Source organism: Saccopteryx bilineata, chromosome 4, assembly GCF_036850765.1.
Source record: "Saccopteryx bilineata isolate mSacBil1 chromosome 4, mSacBil1_pri_phased_curated, whole genome shotgun sequence".
NCBI lineage: Eukaryota > Metazoa > Chordata > Mammalia > Chiroptera > Emballonuridae > Saccopteryx > Saccopteryx bilineata.
In genome coordinates this window covers 183146705-183164765 of record NC_089493.1, presented here as the reverse complement: position 1 = coordinate 183164765, position 18061 = coordinate 183146705, and the positions used below count along the sequence as shown (strand labels likewise).

Below are 18061 nucleotides of genomic sequence, written 5' to 3'. Positions count from 1 at the left end.
AACTTGTGCCCGCAAGCGGCCGCAAGCAGGTCCGCGCCTAGAAATAACATTTATTCTAAGGACCTCTGCGCAGGGATTCTTGGGAAGCAGTTCCCCTCCCACACTTGCTTGTTACTCCTCCTCTTCGTAGCCTTTGAAAGAATTAGTACGCCACGTGATTCCCTCCTTTCTCCCACCTCTGAAAGCTTGGCTGATAACGGGCAGGAGCATAGGCCAACCATAAAATTTTATTTCCTCCTCCAGCCAATAGAAAAAAGCAATAAGTATCTGGTTCATACTTTTGACTACCCCCACCCACTTTGAGCCCGCCCCTCTGCTCCTCCACTCCGATTCGACATTTGACAACTCATCCGGCCAATGAGAAGTTCCTACTCTGCATGGGAGGGATGGACTGACTGGCTAATGGACGTCAGTATCTGTCCAATGGACTGTCATTAATGAGGGAGGAGTGTAGGACGGAACCAATGGCGCGGTGCCAATAACGAGCCTCAGTGAAAGGGCGGGACAAAACTCTTCGCGGGAGGGAGGGGAAGGCCCAGAAAACCAAGTAGCGCTGCCGCCGCCGCCGCTGCAGCCGGAGTTGGAGGAGGGAGAAGCTAGGAAGAAAATGGCGGCCGTGGCTGCAGAAGCGGCAGCGACTGCAGCGTCCCCCGGGGAGGGGGGCGCCGGCGAGGCCGAGCCGGAGATGGAGCCCATCCCCGGCAGCGAGGCTGGTGCTGACACCCTCCCGGTCACGGCCACGGAAGCATCTGTGCCGGACGGCGAGGCCGACAGGCAGCAGCCCTCCCCTCAGGCCCACGAGCTGCCGCCCTCGCCGCCGCGGGAGCTCTCCCGCAGCCCGGAGGCGGCGGGGCCGGAGCTGAAGCCAGAGGAGAAGCCGCCCGGCGCCGTGGTGGAGCCGGCGGCAGCCGCGTCCCAGGAAGGGCCCGACCCCCCTCCTTCCCCTGCACCGCCGCCCGAGCAGCCCCCGGCTCCCGAGGAGCGCCCGGAGCCGCCGCTGCCCCAGCCCGCAGCCCCGGCGCTCTTGCCGCCGGCGGGCGGGGACTCCGCGGTGTCGCAGCTCATCCCCGGCTCGGAGGTGCGGGTCACGCTGGACCACATCATCGAGGACGCGCTCGTCGTGTCGTTCCGCCTCGGGGAGAAGCTCTTCTCCGGGGTCCTCATGGATCTGTCCAAAAGGTACCGCGCCCACCCCAGCACGCCGCTGGGGTCCGCTCGGTCCCCGGGGAGGGTGTGAGCCCGCGCGGCCCCTTCGCGCCTGCCGGCGCCCCGCCGCCCGCACCGCCCTCGGGTCCCGCGTGGCGTGCGCTGCGAGTGGGGCAAGCGCGCGAGGCCGGGAGAGGGCGGTCCTTGCCCCAGGTGAGCGCCGCGAGGGCAGGTGTGCCAGCGGGCGGGGGCGCCGGGGCACGGCGGGCTCGCAGACCTCACCCCTCACCCTCGGCGACCTGACCCTGGCTCAGCCACCCTGGGGGGTGGTCGGGGGGGTTAATATAGAACGCGAAAGGTTTTTACCAGAACACGGTGCTGGGTGGGCATGATGGCTTGTGAGGCACTTGTTCTCAAATTAACCTTTAACTTTAATGAGATTGGTGAAGGGTGTGTGCATTGGGGTTCCCAAAAGGTGACCTGTTAACTCGTTACAGGGGAAGAGAATTTGTGTAAAATGAGTCGTCTGACGGTTATTCTTACTGTTAGAACTAATTCTCCTTAGATAATTATTGTTCAACAGGAGACACATTTGGCTAATTATGATGATAGTTTTTCAGGAAAGTCTAAAGAAGAGATCGGGCTTTTGGTTTCTTTTTTAAACCTTGAATATCAAGGTGGTGTGGTATTAAAGTGTTTGAATCCTGACGTCTAATACTGTAGGTGTAAATTTATCTGTTAGGACAAGAAGGTTGAGTTCACCCACCAACCTCTGCTTTAGCACATTTTCATCTTTTCATTTAAAATGTTTATGAGCATTGCTTTCAACAGGTGAAAAGGATAGTACAAGGCTGGAAGTGTTGTTAACCTTTTTACTTTTCTTTTGCAGATGTGAAGTGCAGACTCCCCATTCACTGCTCTCCATTCTGTTTCCTGCAACAGCACACACACTCTGATGGTATCTCACCTGTTTGGAAATGGCTTATTTTAGTGTGTTTTACTTCCTAACCGCTTGCATTGCCATCAAGGCACAAGAGTCCTTCCACACTGTGGGAAAAACCTATTTAAAAGTACATTTTGAAGAATGATGGGGCAAAAGATGGAGTTTTTTTTTTTTTTTTTTTTTTTTTTAAATTTTTTTTTTATTTATTCATTTTAGAGAGGAGAGGGAGAGACAGAGAGAGAGAGAAAGGAGAGACAGAGAGAGAGAGAAAGGGGGAGGAGCTGGAAGCATCAACTCCCATATGTGCCTTGACCAGGCAAGCCCAGGGTTTCGAACCGGTGACCTCAGCATTTCCAGGTCAACGCTTTATCCACTGCGCCACCACAGGTCAGGCAAAAGATGGAGTTTTTACAAGTGATTTCTGCACTTTATTTAACCTCAATTTTTTTTAAGTTTTTTTTTTAAGAGTTTTGACTTAGGACTTTAGCACTTTTGGTTTCATAGCTAGAAAGCAGAATAAGACCCTCATGCTTTCTACTGATGAATTTAATAGCAAGAAAGACTCAGTAGTGTGTATGCTATTGAATCAAACAGAAGTGAAGGCCGGTGATTGTGAGAATCTGGATTTCAGATCTGCAAAAGGAAGGTGCAAAAAGGTAAGTTGTTTCTGGAAATGGAATGGACAGTGCTTTCCTGTTTTTTTTTGTTTGTTTGTTTTGTTTTTGGGGGACTTGTCCGGGATCTGAACCCTGCTTTCCTGTTTTGAGGTGTTCATTATGTTGGTGTTTTACTTTCTTAAAATTTTCTGTGGTAAAGAATTGCAATTCAGGCCCTGGCCGGTTGGCTCAGCGGTAGAGTGTCGGCCTGGCGAGCGGGGGACCCGGGTTCGATTCCCGGCCAGGGCACATAGGAGAAGCGCCCATTTGCTTCTCCACCCCCCCTCCTTCCTCTCTGTCTCTCTCTTCCCCTCCCGCAGCCAAGGCTCCATTGGAGCAAAGATGGCCCGGGCGCTGGGGATGGCTCCTTGGCCTCTGCCCCAGGAGCTAGAGTGGCTCTGGTCACCGCAGAGCGACGCCCTGGAGGGGCAAAGCATCGCCCCCTGGTGGGCAGAGCCTCGCCCATCGTGCCGGGTGGATCCCGGTCGGGCGCATGCAGGAGTCTGTCTGACTGTCTCTCCCCGTTTCTAGCTTCAGAAAAATACAAAAAAAAGAAAAAAAAAAAGAATTGCAATTCAGCTTTTGAGTTTTGGTCTCTATTGCCTTTTTTTTTTTTTTTTTTTTTTTTTACAGTGACAGAGGGTTAGAGAGAGGGGTAGACAGGGACAGACAGGAACAGAAAGAGATGAGAAGCATCAATCATCAGTTTTTTGTTGCAACACCTTAGTTGTTCATTGATTGCTTTCTCATATGTGCCTTGACTGTGGGCCTTCAGCAGACCGAGTAACCCCTTGCTTGAGCCAGTGACCTTGGGTCCAAGCTGGTGAGCTTTTTTTGCTCAAACCAGATGAGCCCATGCTCAAGTTGGTGACCTCGGGGTCTCAAACCTGGGTCCTCCGCATCCCAGTCTGACACTCTATCCACTGCGCCACCACCTGGTCAGGCTAACATTGTTTCTTAAACAGCAGTTTCTTTTTTGGGGGAAGCTATTTTCATTTTTATTATAAACCTTTTACATTTTGATTCCTTAAACTTTAAAACATTAAAATGTAAAAGGTCAGTATTACAGTATTTAAAAAAAATCCATTAAGGGAAACCAACAATTTCATTCCGCACATATTTATTGAGCACATCTGTGTGTAAGACGCTCTCCCAGATAGGTGGTATTTATTCCTTGTTAGTGAGCTCACAGGTGAAGGCAAAACCCTCCACCAGGGAAAAGATTAGGACTGGCTTTATTGCCGTACTCCCTTTGTTAGTGTGCGCTGGCACTGAACCCTAATATCGCCCAGGTATACTTGTATGTGTATGAGACCCACTTCCTGCCTTCTTACCTGGGGGAGGCACCCATTGTAAGTGCCTCCCCCATGTAAGAAGGAATTACATGAGGAAATTAAACACATGGGCTTTTTAAAAATGTACTTCATGTAATTATTATTGGACAAGGCTTGACTAGTTGGGCATCCCTTTTTCATAACAATATGATTCAGAGAAATGGAACTGCGAGTGTATTTTGTTAATCTGCTTATCTTGATGTGTGTATTCATGTGCACTTTTGGGGTTAGCTGATGATCCAGGAGATCCTTTATAGACTACCAAGACCATGACTGTTGTCATCATTTGCTTTAAAAATATTTTGTATTCTATTTGAATTGGCCATGGAATTAAACCTTTAGGTGAAAATTAGAGCTTCCTCTTGAGTGCCTATTATGTACCAGGCATTGTACCACATGCTTTACTTTATTTAGTCTTTGTAACTCTCGTGGTATTTTTATTTATATAGGAGGAAATTGAGGTTCGTTTAATTTGGCCAGTCATTTAACTTATAAATGGCAAAGTAAGGGTTCAAATACTTGGGCTGGCAAATTTTCTTTTAAGTAGTAAGTAAAGAATTGTATATTTCTGAAATTGAAGTGCTTATCTTGATTTCAGTAGCAGTATGGGGCAATCCAAAGACTCTGGGTGTTGGAGCAGATTCCTGAGCCGCCAGTAGCCATGGCACCTTCTGCCTGAGACTACCCGTTTCCTTAGCTGTGGAGTGGAGTGCACAGGAGGCCCTGAAGCCATGGGTCTTGCCTGTGCAGGGAGGTAGGGAAAAACAGTATTTAGGAGACGACTAATTGCATCAGTGTAAAAAAGGGCTAGTTATTGCTTTTAAAATTATTCTAATAACATGCGTGGTACAGAAATGTCTTTTAAAGTTGGAGGAGATGTTCACTGTGTAGATGTTTGATCAAGACCTGCTTTTTTTATTTATTCATTTTAGAGAAGAGAGAGAGAGAGAGAGAGAGAAAAGGGAGGGAGGAGCAGGAAGCATCAACTCCCATATGTGCCTTGATCGGGCAAGCACAGAGTTTTTGAACCGGCGACCTCAGCATTCCAGGTCGACGCTTGATCCACTGCGCCACAGGTCAGGCAAGACCTGCTTTTGATAAGGAGTTGACATTCTTCCCTTTCCTGTCACTGTATTACAGTATTTTTTGCCCTAATTTAATTTGTTTAGATTTTTATAAAGGTTTTCCTCCTGACCTGTGGTGGTGCAGTGGATACAGCGTCGACCTGGAATGCTGAGGTCGCCTGTTTGAAACCCCAAGCTTGGCTAGTCAAGGCACATATGGGAGTTGATGCTTCCTTCTTCCCACCTCTTCTTTCTCTGCTGTTTCTCTAAAACTGAAAAAATAAAATCTAAAAGAAAACATTTTTTTCCATTGCTTTAGGGGGCGCAGGGGAGAGAGAGAGAAGCATCGACTCATTCCACTCAGTTGTTCCATGCAGCTGTGCACTCGTTGGTGATTTCTCTCATGTGCCCTGATGAGTGAACCTGTGGGAGGGACAGCGTTCTATTCGCTGAGCCACTCGGGGCCCTTTTGCCTTATTTTTAGAGTTAGTTGATTGAAGAACACTTTTTTGAGGAGAGTCTCTTTATGGAAAAGAGCAGGACACATGTAATTTAAAAACTGAATGAAAAGAAAGTGGTACTAAATAGCAGACCAGTCTGGACTGTGTCCGGGTGCTTGGATTCTAGTCCTGGCCTCCAGCTAACACAGTGACTTTGGGCAAATCTGGGCCTCTCTGGGCTCAGTCTTTAGTTCTGCTGATGCTAATTCATTTTGACTTGAGGCAGTTCACTTAAGTGCAAACAAACTTAATGCCTCCCCTTATATATATGTAAAGTGAATAGGGTGACCATTTAGTCTGGTTTTCCTGTCTCATGCCAGTTTGTTACTTCTTCCTTTAATATAGGTTGCTTTGGCCAATAAATGACCCTAAAAATGAGTATATTTGAATAGCTGGTTAAAACAGATTTTATGTATCCTAGTATTTTTTTGAAACTTAATGCCTTTAAGGTGATCCATACATTCTCTAGTTTTACTCTTGGCTCCTCTATTTTATACCCATCCTTCTTAGTTAGTTTTTATGTTTTTTAAATACTTATTAGTCTTAGAAAGAGGGGAGAGAGAGAAGAGAAACCTCAGTCTGTTTCTGTATGTTCTCTGGGGATTGGACTGGCAACCTCTGCATATTGGGACAAGCCTCTAACCAACTGAGCTATTGGGCCAGGGCCTTAGGTAGTTTAAATTACCCACCTACTCCTGATTCATTAGCATTGTCTAATGACAGCAGTGTAATACTAGCAGATGAAAATAATTAACCCACAAATTCAGTTTGGTTTTCCTATTCCCTTTTCTTCCTTAACATTATGCTTTTGAAATTTTGACATAGGTACATTTGTTTCTTCATTTAGCTTGATAAAATAAGTATTCCTTCAAGTTGCTAAACTGTCTGAATGATTGTTTTAGACAGAGTAATAAATCAGTGGTTACGCCGTAACTTCTGTTTAGTTTTTATTATGTGAAATGAACCTCCATGTATGAATTATCCTTCCTTAGGCATTTATCAACCTTTAGCTATACTTGTGTCATCATGTCCCTCCTGCATTATTTTTTATTTTTATTTTTTTGTATTTTTCTGAAGTTGGAAACGGGGAGGCAGTCAGACAGACTCCCGCATGTGCCCGACCGGGATCCACCCAGCACGCCCCCAGGGGGCGATGCTTTGCCCATCTGGGTCATCGCTCTGTTGCAACCAGAGCCATTCTAGCGCCTGAGGCAGAGGCCACAGAGCCATCCTCAGCCCCCGGGCCAACTTTGCTCCAATGGAGCCTTGGCTGCAGGAGGGGAAGAGAGAGACAGAGAGGAAGGAGAGGGGGAAGGGGTGGAGAAGCAGATGGGTGCTTCTCCTGTGTACCCTGACCAGGAATCAAACCCGGGACTCCCGCACTCCAGGCCAACGCTCTACCACTGAGCCAACCGGCCAGGGCCCCTCCTGCATTATTTTGAAGCAAATCCTAAATATATCACTTTATTTCAGTATTATAGAGCTCCAAAATGATAAGGACCTTAAAAACCATAACAGTATTGCTATTACCACACCTAAAATAACAGCAGTTCCTTTAATCATCATATCCAGTCAGGGCTAAAATTTCACAGAGCAGTCTCAAAATTAACATCTCATTATACATTGCAGTTGCTTGATAAGTTTTCATCTGCAGTTCTTCCATTACTTTTATTCCCTTGCAGCTCATTTACTGAAACCACACATAGTTTCGTAGGATATTCAACATTTTGGATTTTTTCCAAGTGCATCCCCTTGGATACATTTACATAACATTTAAAAAATAGTTCTTTTCCCTCAGGAGCAAACTGAGGGGACAGCTACCATGGTCCTGTAAGGGCCTCTTTTGAAAGCCTTGTTTTGAATCATCAGAAATGATACTGGTATCTCTTGCCTGCAAACGTTTAGACCTATCCCTTAAATACACCTCCAGTTTTAGTAATTCAAGAGGAAAACTTTAACCAGTCAAGATTATCCGCAAAGACAAGTGTTCAGCGTTCTCAATCCACACCTGAAGGGACTGTTTCCTGGGACCTTTCTTTCTACAGAGAAGGATCATTTAAATTGTTAGGTGCTATTCTCTGTCTTCATAGTGACAAAGCCACTACTAATGCTTAAAAACCCTTGTGCATTTTCATTTTGTGATACATGCTTACTAAAGGGTGTAGTTGTATTTCAGAATTGGTCTCATGCAAATAATGACTTTGTGTGAGATACTGTTGCATTCAAAAGAATTGAGGTGATTTCTTTATAATAAAACTTCAGATTTCAGTAAGTTCTTAAAGCAATTTGTAGAAAATTGACTTGTTTTTAAGGAAATGTAAACCAAGACGATTTTTTTTCTTTACAGAGATCATGAAACGTATGGTGCAATAGCCCTACTTTTGGTGGGAAAAATATACAGCCATTCATTCTGGTGAAGCAGTGAGTAGTGGTATTAGTAGTTTATGCTCGGTGTTCAGCTTGAGAATTTAGGCCCTTATGTAGTATGCTTGAATGATTGTGTTGATTTGTACATATTTAACACACTTAAATATTTTTTGGTGATAGTTCTCATATCCCAAGGTGCTGATAAAAGTCCTCACAGCAGAATCACACAGAAGAATGTGCTGATCACTCTCTTGACCCCGACAGCAGCTGTAGGACACCCATTACCGTAATAGTACACACACACACACACACACACACACACATACATTCTCTCTCTCTCTCTCTCTCTCTCTCTCTCTCTCCCCCCCCCCCCCCCTTTCTCTCTGTATTGAGAATGAGCTCTTCCATGGCATGTTGGACTGAAATAATTTTTTTTTTTTTTTTTAACAGAGAGAGAGTCAGAGAGAGAGATAGACGGGAACAGAGAGAGATGAGAAGCATCAACCATCAGTTTTTCGTTGCAACACCTCTGTTGTTCATTGATTGCTCTCATATGTGCCTTGACTGTGGGGCTACAGCAAACCGAGTAACTCCTTGCTCAAGCCAGCGACTTTGGGTCCAAGCTGGTGAGCTTTGCTCAAACCAGATGAGCCCGCACTCAAGCTGGTGACCTCGGGTCTCGAACCTGGGTCCTCTGCATCCCAGTCTGACGCTCTATCTACTGCGCCACCGCCTGGTCAGCCTGAAATTATTTTTTTTGAAAGTGATTACTTGAACATTGAACCCTAGTTTGAATCTGAGTGTAAAGAATCCAGTAGCATGGTATTAAAAATAAATTTTATAACTAAATTAAAAAATTAGTTAACTAGATGTATTATACATAAGCTATTCCAGGCATATTTTATTGGACTTGGGATTTCTAGTGAGGTTTCATTTTCAGCATTTTGGGGGAAATAAGACCATATTTATTTCACTGTGTACTGTGTTCTCCATGCAGCTAGGTTTAATCTTCCTAGGAACAATTTATCTGTGGAGCATTTTAAAGAGGTTGTATATTATGTGCTCATCCTCTCTGTTATGGTTGAGTTAATTTCACATTGATAAAAAAATGAAAGATGTCCTTAGAGCTTATTTGTGCCTCTGAAGTACATCCTTATTTCTTGATATTTATTGGCCCTTACATTCCCAGATTAATTCAGGCACACATTACCTGAAGAGTAGGACTTGCTCTAGTGACAGATCTTGCAGGAAAAGAAGTGGAGGTTAAGTTACATTCTGGGTGGATTTATTTATTTTTATATTTTAAAACATTTTGCTTTTATAGAGAGAGGAGGGCGAGGGGGACTGGAACGAGAAGTATCAACTCAGTTGCTTCACTTTAGTTGTTCATTGATTGTTCCTTGTATGTGCCTGAACCAGGCAAGGCCAGGGTTTTGAACTGGCGACCTCTGCTTTCCAGGTCGATGCTCTGTCCAGTGTGTAAGTACAGGCCAGGCATCTGGGTGGATTTAGTGTCGAATGTTGTTTCTAGACATTTTTGGGTTGGACCTGAAAACTAATGTGCGTAAGATTTCTGAGCTCCTCTACACAGTTCTGCATTTTCAACAAGGTGATTCTATTTTTTTTATTTTATTTATTTATTTTTTTACAGATACAGAGAGAGGGATAGACAGACAGGAAAGGAGAGAGATGAGACTCATCAGTCATCAGTTTTTCGTTGCGACACCTTAGTTGTTCATTGATTGCTTTCTCATATGTGCCTTGACCATGGGGCTACAGCAGACCAAGTAACCCCTTGCTGTTCAAACCAGATGAGCCTGCGCTCAAGCTGGTGACCTTGGGGTCTTGAACCTGTGTCCTCTGCATCCCAGTTCGATGCTCTATCCACTGTGCCACTTTTAAAAAGTTACTGGTCAATTTCAAATGGATATAATTACAAAGAAGCAAATACATGTGGGGGTGGGCCCTGGGTGGCAGGTGTAGATCTTTATTACAGAATGGTTAATTAAACTTGGAAATAGTTTTTTAAAATCTGGTTGCCCACTAAAAATTAGGTAGACCATAATTTTAATCTCTTTCCCATTGGACCAATAGTCAGTATACTGCAGAATAGTGGATTGAGGTTTTTAATACCCGCACCTCTGCCCTGGCTGGATAGCTCGGCCTAACCCGCAGAGGTGGCCGGTTGTATCCCTTGTCAGGGCACATACAGGAACAGATCAGTGTTGCTGTTACTTTCACTCTCTTCCTTCTTCTCTCTAAAATCAGTCAGTTAGCCTCACATGTGATAGTGCAGTGGATAGAATGTTGGCCAGGAATGCTGAGGTTGCCAGTTCAAAACCCTGGACTTGCCTGGGTCAAGGTACATATGAGAAGCAACTGAGAGTTGGTGCTTCCTGTTCCTCCTGCCCCCCTGCCTTTCTCTTTCTCTCCTCTCTCTGAAATAAATAAAACCTTTTAAAAATAAAATAAAATCAATTAAAAAAACACGCCCCTCTTACAAACGCGCCTTTTCTTTGGCTTTTCTGCATATATTCCCAACATCAAAGAAGGTTGCCAAACTTCACTTTTTGTAATTAATAGCAACTATGTATTTCCCACTCTTATGTAGGCAAGGTGCCAGGCACTGGATACATTGTTTCATCTTACTCTGGAACAGCCAGTGAAGTCAATTCTAAGTCCTTTTCAGAGATAAAGACATTGAGGCTCAGATTTAAGTAAATTGCCTAAAATATAAGTGGTACATATTAGTAGGTACATTGACAATGCCCTTTTTAAAAAATTTTTATTTATTTATTCATTTTAGAGAGCTGGGGGAGAGTGAGAGAAAGAGAGAGAAGGGGAGGAGCAGGAAGCATCAACTCCCATATGTGCCTAGACCAGGCAAGCCAGGGCTTTGAACCGGCGACTTCAGTGTTTCCAGGTCGATGCTTTATCCACTGCACCACCACAGGTCAGGCAGACAATGCCTTTTTGAATGATAGCTCAAAAGCTATTGTTTAAGATTTGAAAACAACCCTGTTTTAATACACTTAACTATATGTTATTACCATTTTAATTCGTTTTTGTAGAGTGAGGGAGAGAATCAGAAAGATTGATTTGTTGTCCCATTTATTCACATATTCGTTGGATGACTTTTTATTTTATTTTTTTATTTTTTATTTATTTATTCATTTTAGAGAAGAGAGATAGAGAAGTGGGGGAAGAGCAGGAAGCGTCAACTCCCATATGTGCCTTGACCAGGTACCCCAGGGTTTTGAACCGGCGACTTCAGCATTTCCAGGTTGACGCTTTATCCACTGTGCCACCACAGATCAGGCTCGTTGGTTGATTTTTGCGTGTACCCTGACTGGGGCTCAAACCTGCACGTTGGCTTATCAAGATGACGCTCTAACCAACTGATCTTCTTCGGCCAGGTCTATCATGATTACTGTTACCATTTTTAGCTTATGATTTTCGTGGGGCATTACCTAGGTAGGCAGAAATGATAGAGCTCTCTGTTCCTCACTCAACCAGGCAACAGCTGCTGCTTTGAAAATGTGACTTGCGCCTGACCAGACGGTTGCCCAGTAGATAGAGTGTTGGACTGGGACGCGGAGGACCCAGGTTTGAGACCCGAGGTTGCCAACTTGAGTGCGGGCTTATCTGGTTTGAGCAAAAGCTTACCAGCTTGGACTCAAGATCGCTGGCTCGAGCAAGGGGTTACTCGGTCTGCTGTAGCCCCGCGGTCAAGACACATATGAGAAAGCAATCAATGAACAACTAAGGTGTCACAACAAAAAACTGATGATTGATGCTTCTCGTCTCTCTCCATACCTGTCTGTCTGTCTGTCTGTCTGTCCCTCTCTCTGACTCTCTCTGTAAAAAAAAGAAAAAAAGAAAATGTGATTTGCTCTCCAGTTCAATTTAGTGACCTCTTTGTTCATTTTGGAGATGGGTTTCTTCATATATGGTCCTGGGTCTTAAATTCGTTATCCCTCGTTTTGCCGTGGCTGGCCTGGCCCTGGCGACAGTGGAGACCATTGTTCAAGAGGAGCCAGAGTTGGAGCTCCTAGAGCACAGGGTCGACATTGCAGGGTGGGGGGACCGAGCTGGAGAGGGATTTTAAAGACTAAGATGCATTATGTTGTTTATGGTAAAACAGAAAAGTGAAATTGACTACATTTCCTTTTTTAAAAAGTGTCTGTTGTGGGCTACAGTGTTGAGAAATACTTAATCTTCTGTGTGATGGACCCTTCTGGACATAATAAAAAATACTAAAAGTACATAGAAATCATAATGGAAACATAGAAAACTTAAAACTGCTTATTGGTATCTTAGAGCCAGGCCCAAGGGAATTTGTTCAAGTGTTTGAAAACTGATGAGTATTGACATTAATAATTAAGCAGGTCCTTTTATAGCAGAGTTCATTTTCTTGGGAAAATGTCAAGTATGTTGCTCTAAGTGATGTACAAAAGTGAGTCAAGATGTATCTGCCTGTAAAAATATTTTGCCACTTTGTGGCTATTACCATTTTTTTTGGATGGTTATTTTGAAATTTACTATTATAATTTGAATACTATACAGATGTTACTATTTTTGCTTTAAAAAAGACCAAATCTTAAGTGTTTTATGTATAGTTTTCAAATCTGGTCATCAAGATAAACTTTTTAAGAGGATTGTTAGAAGGTACCTGATTGGGAGCTTGAAATGTAAATTATTATAGTTTAACTTCTTTCCCCCCACCTTTAAAAGCTATATGTGATTTTATAAGAGGATTGAATAGACTTTAAAAGATCGAGTACATTTTTATGGTTAGAAAGATGCTTTTAAAACTTATGCAGCCCCTTTCCCTACTCAATTTAAAAATATTTTCTGGTATTCTTATTCATAATTCATGTATGCTTTGATTTTATGTTGCTAAAATCTCCCTTCTCACCTGTGTGGGTACCCATAGTCCTTGCAGTAGCTATTGTAATAGGTGGGGCTTTTAATTAAGAACATCATTTACCGAGGCTGATGTGCTCAGTCAAAAGATCCAAGGTTGTGAGTTAGATCCCCAGTCAGGGCACATGCAGAAAGCAACTAGTGAATGCACAACTAAGTGGAACAACAAATGAATGTTCTCTCCCTCTCTTCCTCTCTTTTCCCTCTCCATATCTTCCCCTTCCCCTCCTTCCTCTGTTCCTCCCTCTCTCTTTTTTTTTTTGTATTTTTCTGAAGCTGGAAATGGGGAGAGACAGTCAGACAGACTCCCGCATGCGCCCCACCGGGATCCACCGGCATGCCTACCAGGGGGCGATGCTCTGCCCCTCCGGGGCGTCGCTCTGTTGCGACCAGAGCCACTCTAGCGCCTGGGGCAGAGGCCAAGGAGCCATCCCCAGCGCTGGTGCCATCCTTGCTCCAGTGGAGCCTTGGCTGCGGGAGGAGAAGAGAGAGACAGAGAGGAAGGAGAGGGGGAGGGGTGGAGAAGCAGATGGGCGCTTCTCCTGTGTGCCCTGGCTGGGAATCGAACCCGGGACTTCTGCACGCCAGGCCGACGCTCTACCACTGAGCCAACTGGCCAGGGCCTCCTCCCTCTCTTTTCCCTCTCTCTGACTCTCTGGAATCAATTATATAAAAACATCATTCATTCACTTACAATTAATAAAACCTCTAATACATTTTAATATAAGTAATAGTTCCCATATATTGTGCCTACTTATTGTGTACTCTAGGCCCTATGATAAGCAATTATATATATTTTAAATTTTGATGACAATTCTGTCAAGTTAACTACAATTTCAAAATCCTAAAGCTCTGAAAACGGAACTTTTTGTTACTTTTTTGGAGGCAAAACCTATCATGATCTGAAATTATCTGATGCTATTAGATCTATTTGTTCCATTTAGTGTGAATGTTTTTTTCATTTCACTAGTGAAATATTAATATGCTTGATAATAGGGTGCTTTTTTTTTCTTTTAGCTGGGTCATTGTCTTTTTTTTCCTTTTTTTTAGGTGGCTTTATTATCTTTTGCAAACCAGAAAAATCATGAATTCTGAAGCCTGTCTACATCCACGGGATTTAGAAAAGAGCATGTGGACAGCTGGTCCACGCCCTCTGTGGGGAAGCTAGGTGGAGGAGAGGGTGAGGGGAGGCAGTAGTTAAGAACCTGACTTCTGGATGACTGCTCAGATTCATATCCTGGGTCTGTTGCTTACTAGCTGTGTGGTCGTGGGGCGATCACTTACCCTCTCTGTTCTTTTGTTCAGCTATGAAATGGGGATAGTAAAAGAACTTGAATAGGGTGGTTGTGATGATTATCAAATAGTATAAATGGGCACGTATTTAGAATAGTGCATGCCACATAGTGAAATGCTATCAAGTGGCAGAGCTAGGATGAAGGGGACAACAGGCAGTGTAGTCACTTAATATGGGTTGGCTCAATAGCCAATCAACCTAGATCCTGTTAGGTTGTGGGCTACAGTGTAATCTGCATCTTTAAAGAATCTGTAGAAATTTCAGGTAATCCTGGTGAAGTATGACTTTTCCCTTTAAATTAATAAGGAAGGAAGATGTTTATATCTTACTAGGAATGAGATAACAGTGGGAGATGCTTCTTAGTGTTTTTTTCCCACTAACTCCTGCAGCAGATGGCTTTCTTAGGAAATTACAGTCTTTGTCCTGAAGAGATAGTTAAGTCTCATTAGGGAAATTGAGTCCTTATGGCCTCCCTGCTTCCTATATGCTTTTAAGTCTAATGGAAAAGTGTTCACCTTTAAGAAGGACATTTCAAAGGCAGGGAAAGGAAATTTTTCTGTGTTCTTTGTACCTCTTACAGGACCAGACTAGTACAGCTGAGCTTAAGTTTTTTTTGTTTTTTTTTTTTTAGAATTTTTTTTTCATTTTTCGAGAGGAGAGAGAGAGAGGAAAGAGAGACAGAGAGAGAGAAGGGGGGAGGAGCAGGAAGCATCAACTCCCATATGTGCCTTGACCAGGCAAGCCCAGGGTTTTGAACCGGCGACCTCAGCATTTCCAGGTCGACGCTTTATCCACTGCGCCACCACAGGTCAGGCTGAGCTTAAGTTTTTAACAGAGGTTTAGACACTCTGAATCCTTTCACTGGCCTTGTCTTGTTGAGAGACTAGTGTTCCTTACCCTTACCCACCACTCTTACCTATAGCACAGCCTCCTCTGCCAGCTGGATTGCCTTTCTTTATTGCTTATTTAAGCCTCTGCATCCTTATCTCCTGTGGGGGAGGGAGTCCTGTTGCTGACTGGTGACGCCTGGGCTGCATCTGGTCATCTGTAGCTTTACCACACCTACTCAGTGTTTTACTTTATTAAACCAGCTTCATTGGTTACCAGCGTCCAAAAATGGGTAACCACTCTTCACCATTCCTTACGTGATTCTTCACCTGATCAACAAAGCCCATTGCCTGGGCAGATTCCACAGGGATGTTGTTCTCTGAAGGCTGAGCACCTTGGCGGTGACTAGCATTCTAGTCTCACCTACTGAAGTAGGTCCTAGGGCTGGGACCTAGTTTTTTATTATCTGACTGTAATTAGCATATTTGTATTTGAGTAGAGATTTTGTGCTTACTGGTACTCGAGGTGGGTTTGCTGGCATTTATGCTTAAAAATAGGACAATTTTTTTTAAGCCTTAATGTTTTGGTGGAACTGAGGTAAACAATTCAAGATTATATATACTTTTTGTGTGTGTGATAGAGACAGAAACAGAGGGACAGATAGGGACAGACAGGAAGGGAGAAAGATGAGAAGCATCAATTCTTTTTTTTTTTTTTTTTTTTTTCATTTTTCTGAAGCTGGAAACAGGGAGAGACAGTCAGACAGACTCCCGCATGCGCCCGACCGGGATCCACCCGGCCCGCCCACCAGGGGCGGTGCTCTGCCCCCCAGGGGGCGATGCTCTGCCCATCCTGGGCGTCGCCATATTGCGACCAGAGCCACTCCAGCGCCTGAGGCAGAGGCCACAGAGCCATCCCCAGCGCCCGGGCCATCTCTGCTCCAATGGAGCCTTGGCTGCGGGAGGGGAAGAGAGAGACAGAGAGGAAAGCGCGGCGGAGGGGTGGAGAAGCAAATGGGCGCTTCTCCTGTGTGCCCTGGCCGGGAATCGAACCCGGGTCCTCCGCACGCTAGGCCGATGCTCTACCGCTAAGCCAACCGGCCAGGGCGAGAAGCATCAATTCTTCGTTGCGGCATCTTAGTTTATGTTTATTGATTGCTTTCTCATATGTGCCTTGACGGGGGGGGGGGGGGGGGGGGGGGGAGACTACAGCAGACCTAGTGACCCCTTGCTCAAGCCAGCAACCTGGAGCTCAAGATGGTGAGCCTTGCTCAAACCAGATGAGCCTACACTCAAGCCGGTGACCTTGAGGTTTCAAACCTGGGTCCTCCGCGTCCCAGTCTGAAGCTCTATCCACTGCACTACTGCCTGGTCAGGCAAGATTATATATACTTTTAAAAAACTTGTTTTTTAAGATTTTTGTCTTGAAATAATTTCAGATATAAACTATCCAGATTTAGTAATTTTTAACATTTTGCCACATTTGCTTTATCATTCTTTATATAAACATTTTTTCTTTGAACTCCATACATTACCCTCCTTTATTATTTAATTGTTGAGCATTTATTTCTTTTCTAAGATCAGAGATATTCTTGTACATAACCACAACATAGCTTTCAAATTCAGGAAGCATTGACAGAGTACTTTTATCTAATCTGCAGCCCATATTTCATTATTTTGTCAGTTTTCCCAGTAATATCCTTTAAAGCTTTTTCCTCCTCTAGTAAATGGTGATGTAGATAGTTGCGATATAAAATAGAGTGTATGTAAGAAGGACTCTTCCCCCGTTGAGGTTTGTCTGATCCTCGCCATGAGAGGATTGAGGGCGGGTTCAGGTTCAGGCATGTTGTGGTCTTGGTACCTCCTCTGTAGCACCTTAGTCACTTTCTCTGCTGTTTCTCTTGGATTCTTCCTCAGGGCAGGGTGTGGTCCTGCTAGTCCCCAGTGTTACTGTTCCTTTTCTTGTGCTAATTATTCCTTTACCACCATGAAAATGATACTGCTTCTCATCTAACTTGCTCCTCTACAATTAAAAAATTTTAAATTGTGGTAAACACATGAATGAAATGTACACTGTTAACCATTTTTAATGGTGTGGTTCAGTAAATGTTGAGTACATTTACATTGTTGTGAAACAGATCTCCAGAACTTTCATCTTGGAAAACGAAAACCCTGTACCCATAAAACAGTTCCCCATTTCCCCTCCCTCCAGCAGCCCCTGGCAACCATCACTCTACCTGTCTCGTTCTGTGAATTTGACTACTTTAGATATTGTATATAAGTGGAATTTATTTATTTATTTTTTACAGAGACAGAGTGAGTCAGGGAGAGGGATAGACAGGGACAGACAGAAACGAAGAGAGATGAGAAGCATCAATCATTAGTTTTTCATTGCGCGTTGTGACACCTTAGTTGTTCATTGATTGCTTTCTCATACGTGCCTTGACCGTGGGCCTTCAGCAGCTTGCTGGAGCCAGCGACCTTGGGTTCAAGCTGGTGGACTTTTGCTCAAACCAGATGAGCCCGCGCTCAAGCTGGCGACCTTGGGATCTCGAACCTGGGTCCTCTGCATCCCAGTCCAACACTCTATCCACTGCGCTACCGCCTGGTCAGGCTATAAGTGGAATTATATAGTACCTTTTAGTGTGTGTGATGGACTCATTTTACTTAGCATAATGTTCTGAAGGTTTATCTATGTATCATGACAGGATTTCCTCTTCAAGGCTGAGTCATAGTGCATATGTATATACCATATCTGGCTTATCCATTTGTCTCTGTGGGCACTTGGGCTGGTTCCATCCTTTTGGCTACTGTGAATTATGGTGCTATGAACGTGGGTTTGCAAATACTTCTTTGAGACTCTTTTCAATTATTTTGGATATATACTCAGAAGTGCGTGTGCCAGCTCTTGTTTGTAATTTTTTGAGGCATAGACGTACGTTTTTATTTTGTAATTGAATTTCATTTGTATTGAGGTTAAGTTGGATATAACCAACCTTAGAGA

The 18061-nt window shown here is 44.1% G+C and overlaps 1 protein-coding gene across 5 annotated transcripts in view; it reads left to right on the top strand.

Moving 5' to 3' along the window:
- The first annotated feature begins 532 nt into the window (after positions 1-532).
- PWWP2A (PWWP domain containing 2A) overlaps positions 533-18061 on the top strand; it is a 41518-nt gene continuing 23989 nt past the window's right edge. For 3 of the 5 annotated variants that reach the window (XM_066273189.1, XM_066273185.1, XM_066273184.1), the window contains exon 1: positions 533-1179. In XM_066273189.1, the coding sequence (XP_066129286.1) occupies positions 608-1179 (572 nt within the window). In that variant the 5' untranslated portion in view covers positions 533-607. Of the gene's footprint in view, positions 1180-2630; positions 2746-8018; positions 8065-18061 lie in introns of those variants that run through there. The other 2 variants (XM_066273186.1, XM_066273190.1) reach the window with 2 other exon arrangements.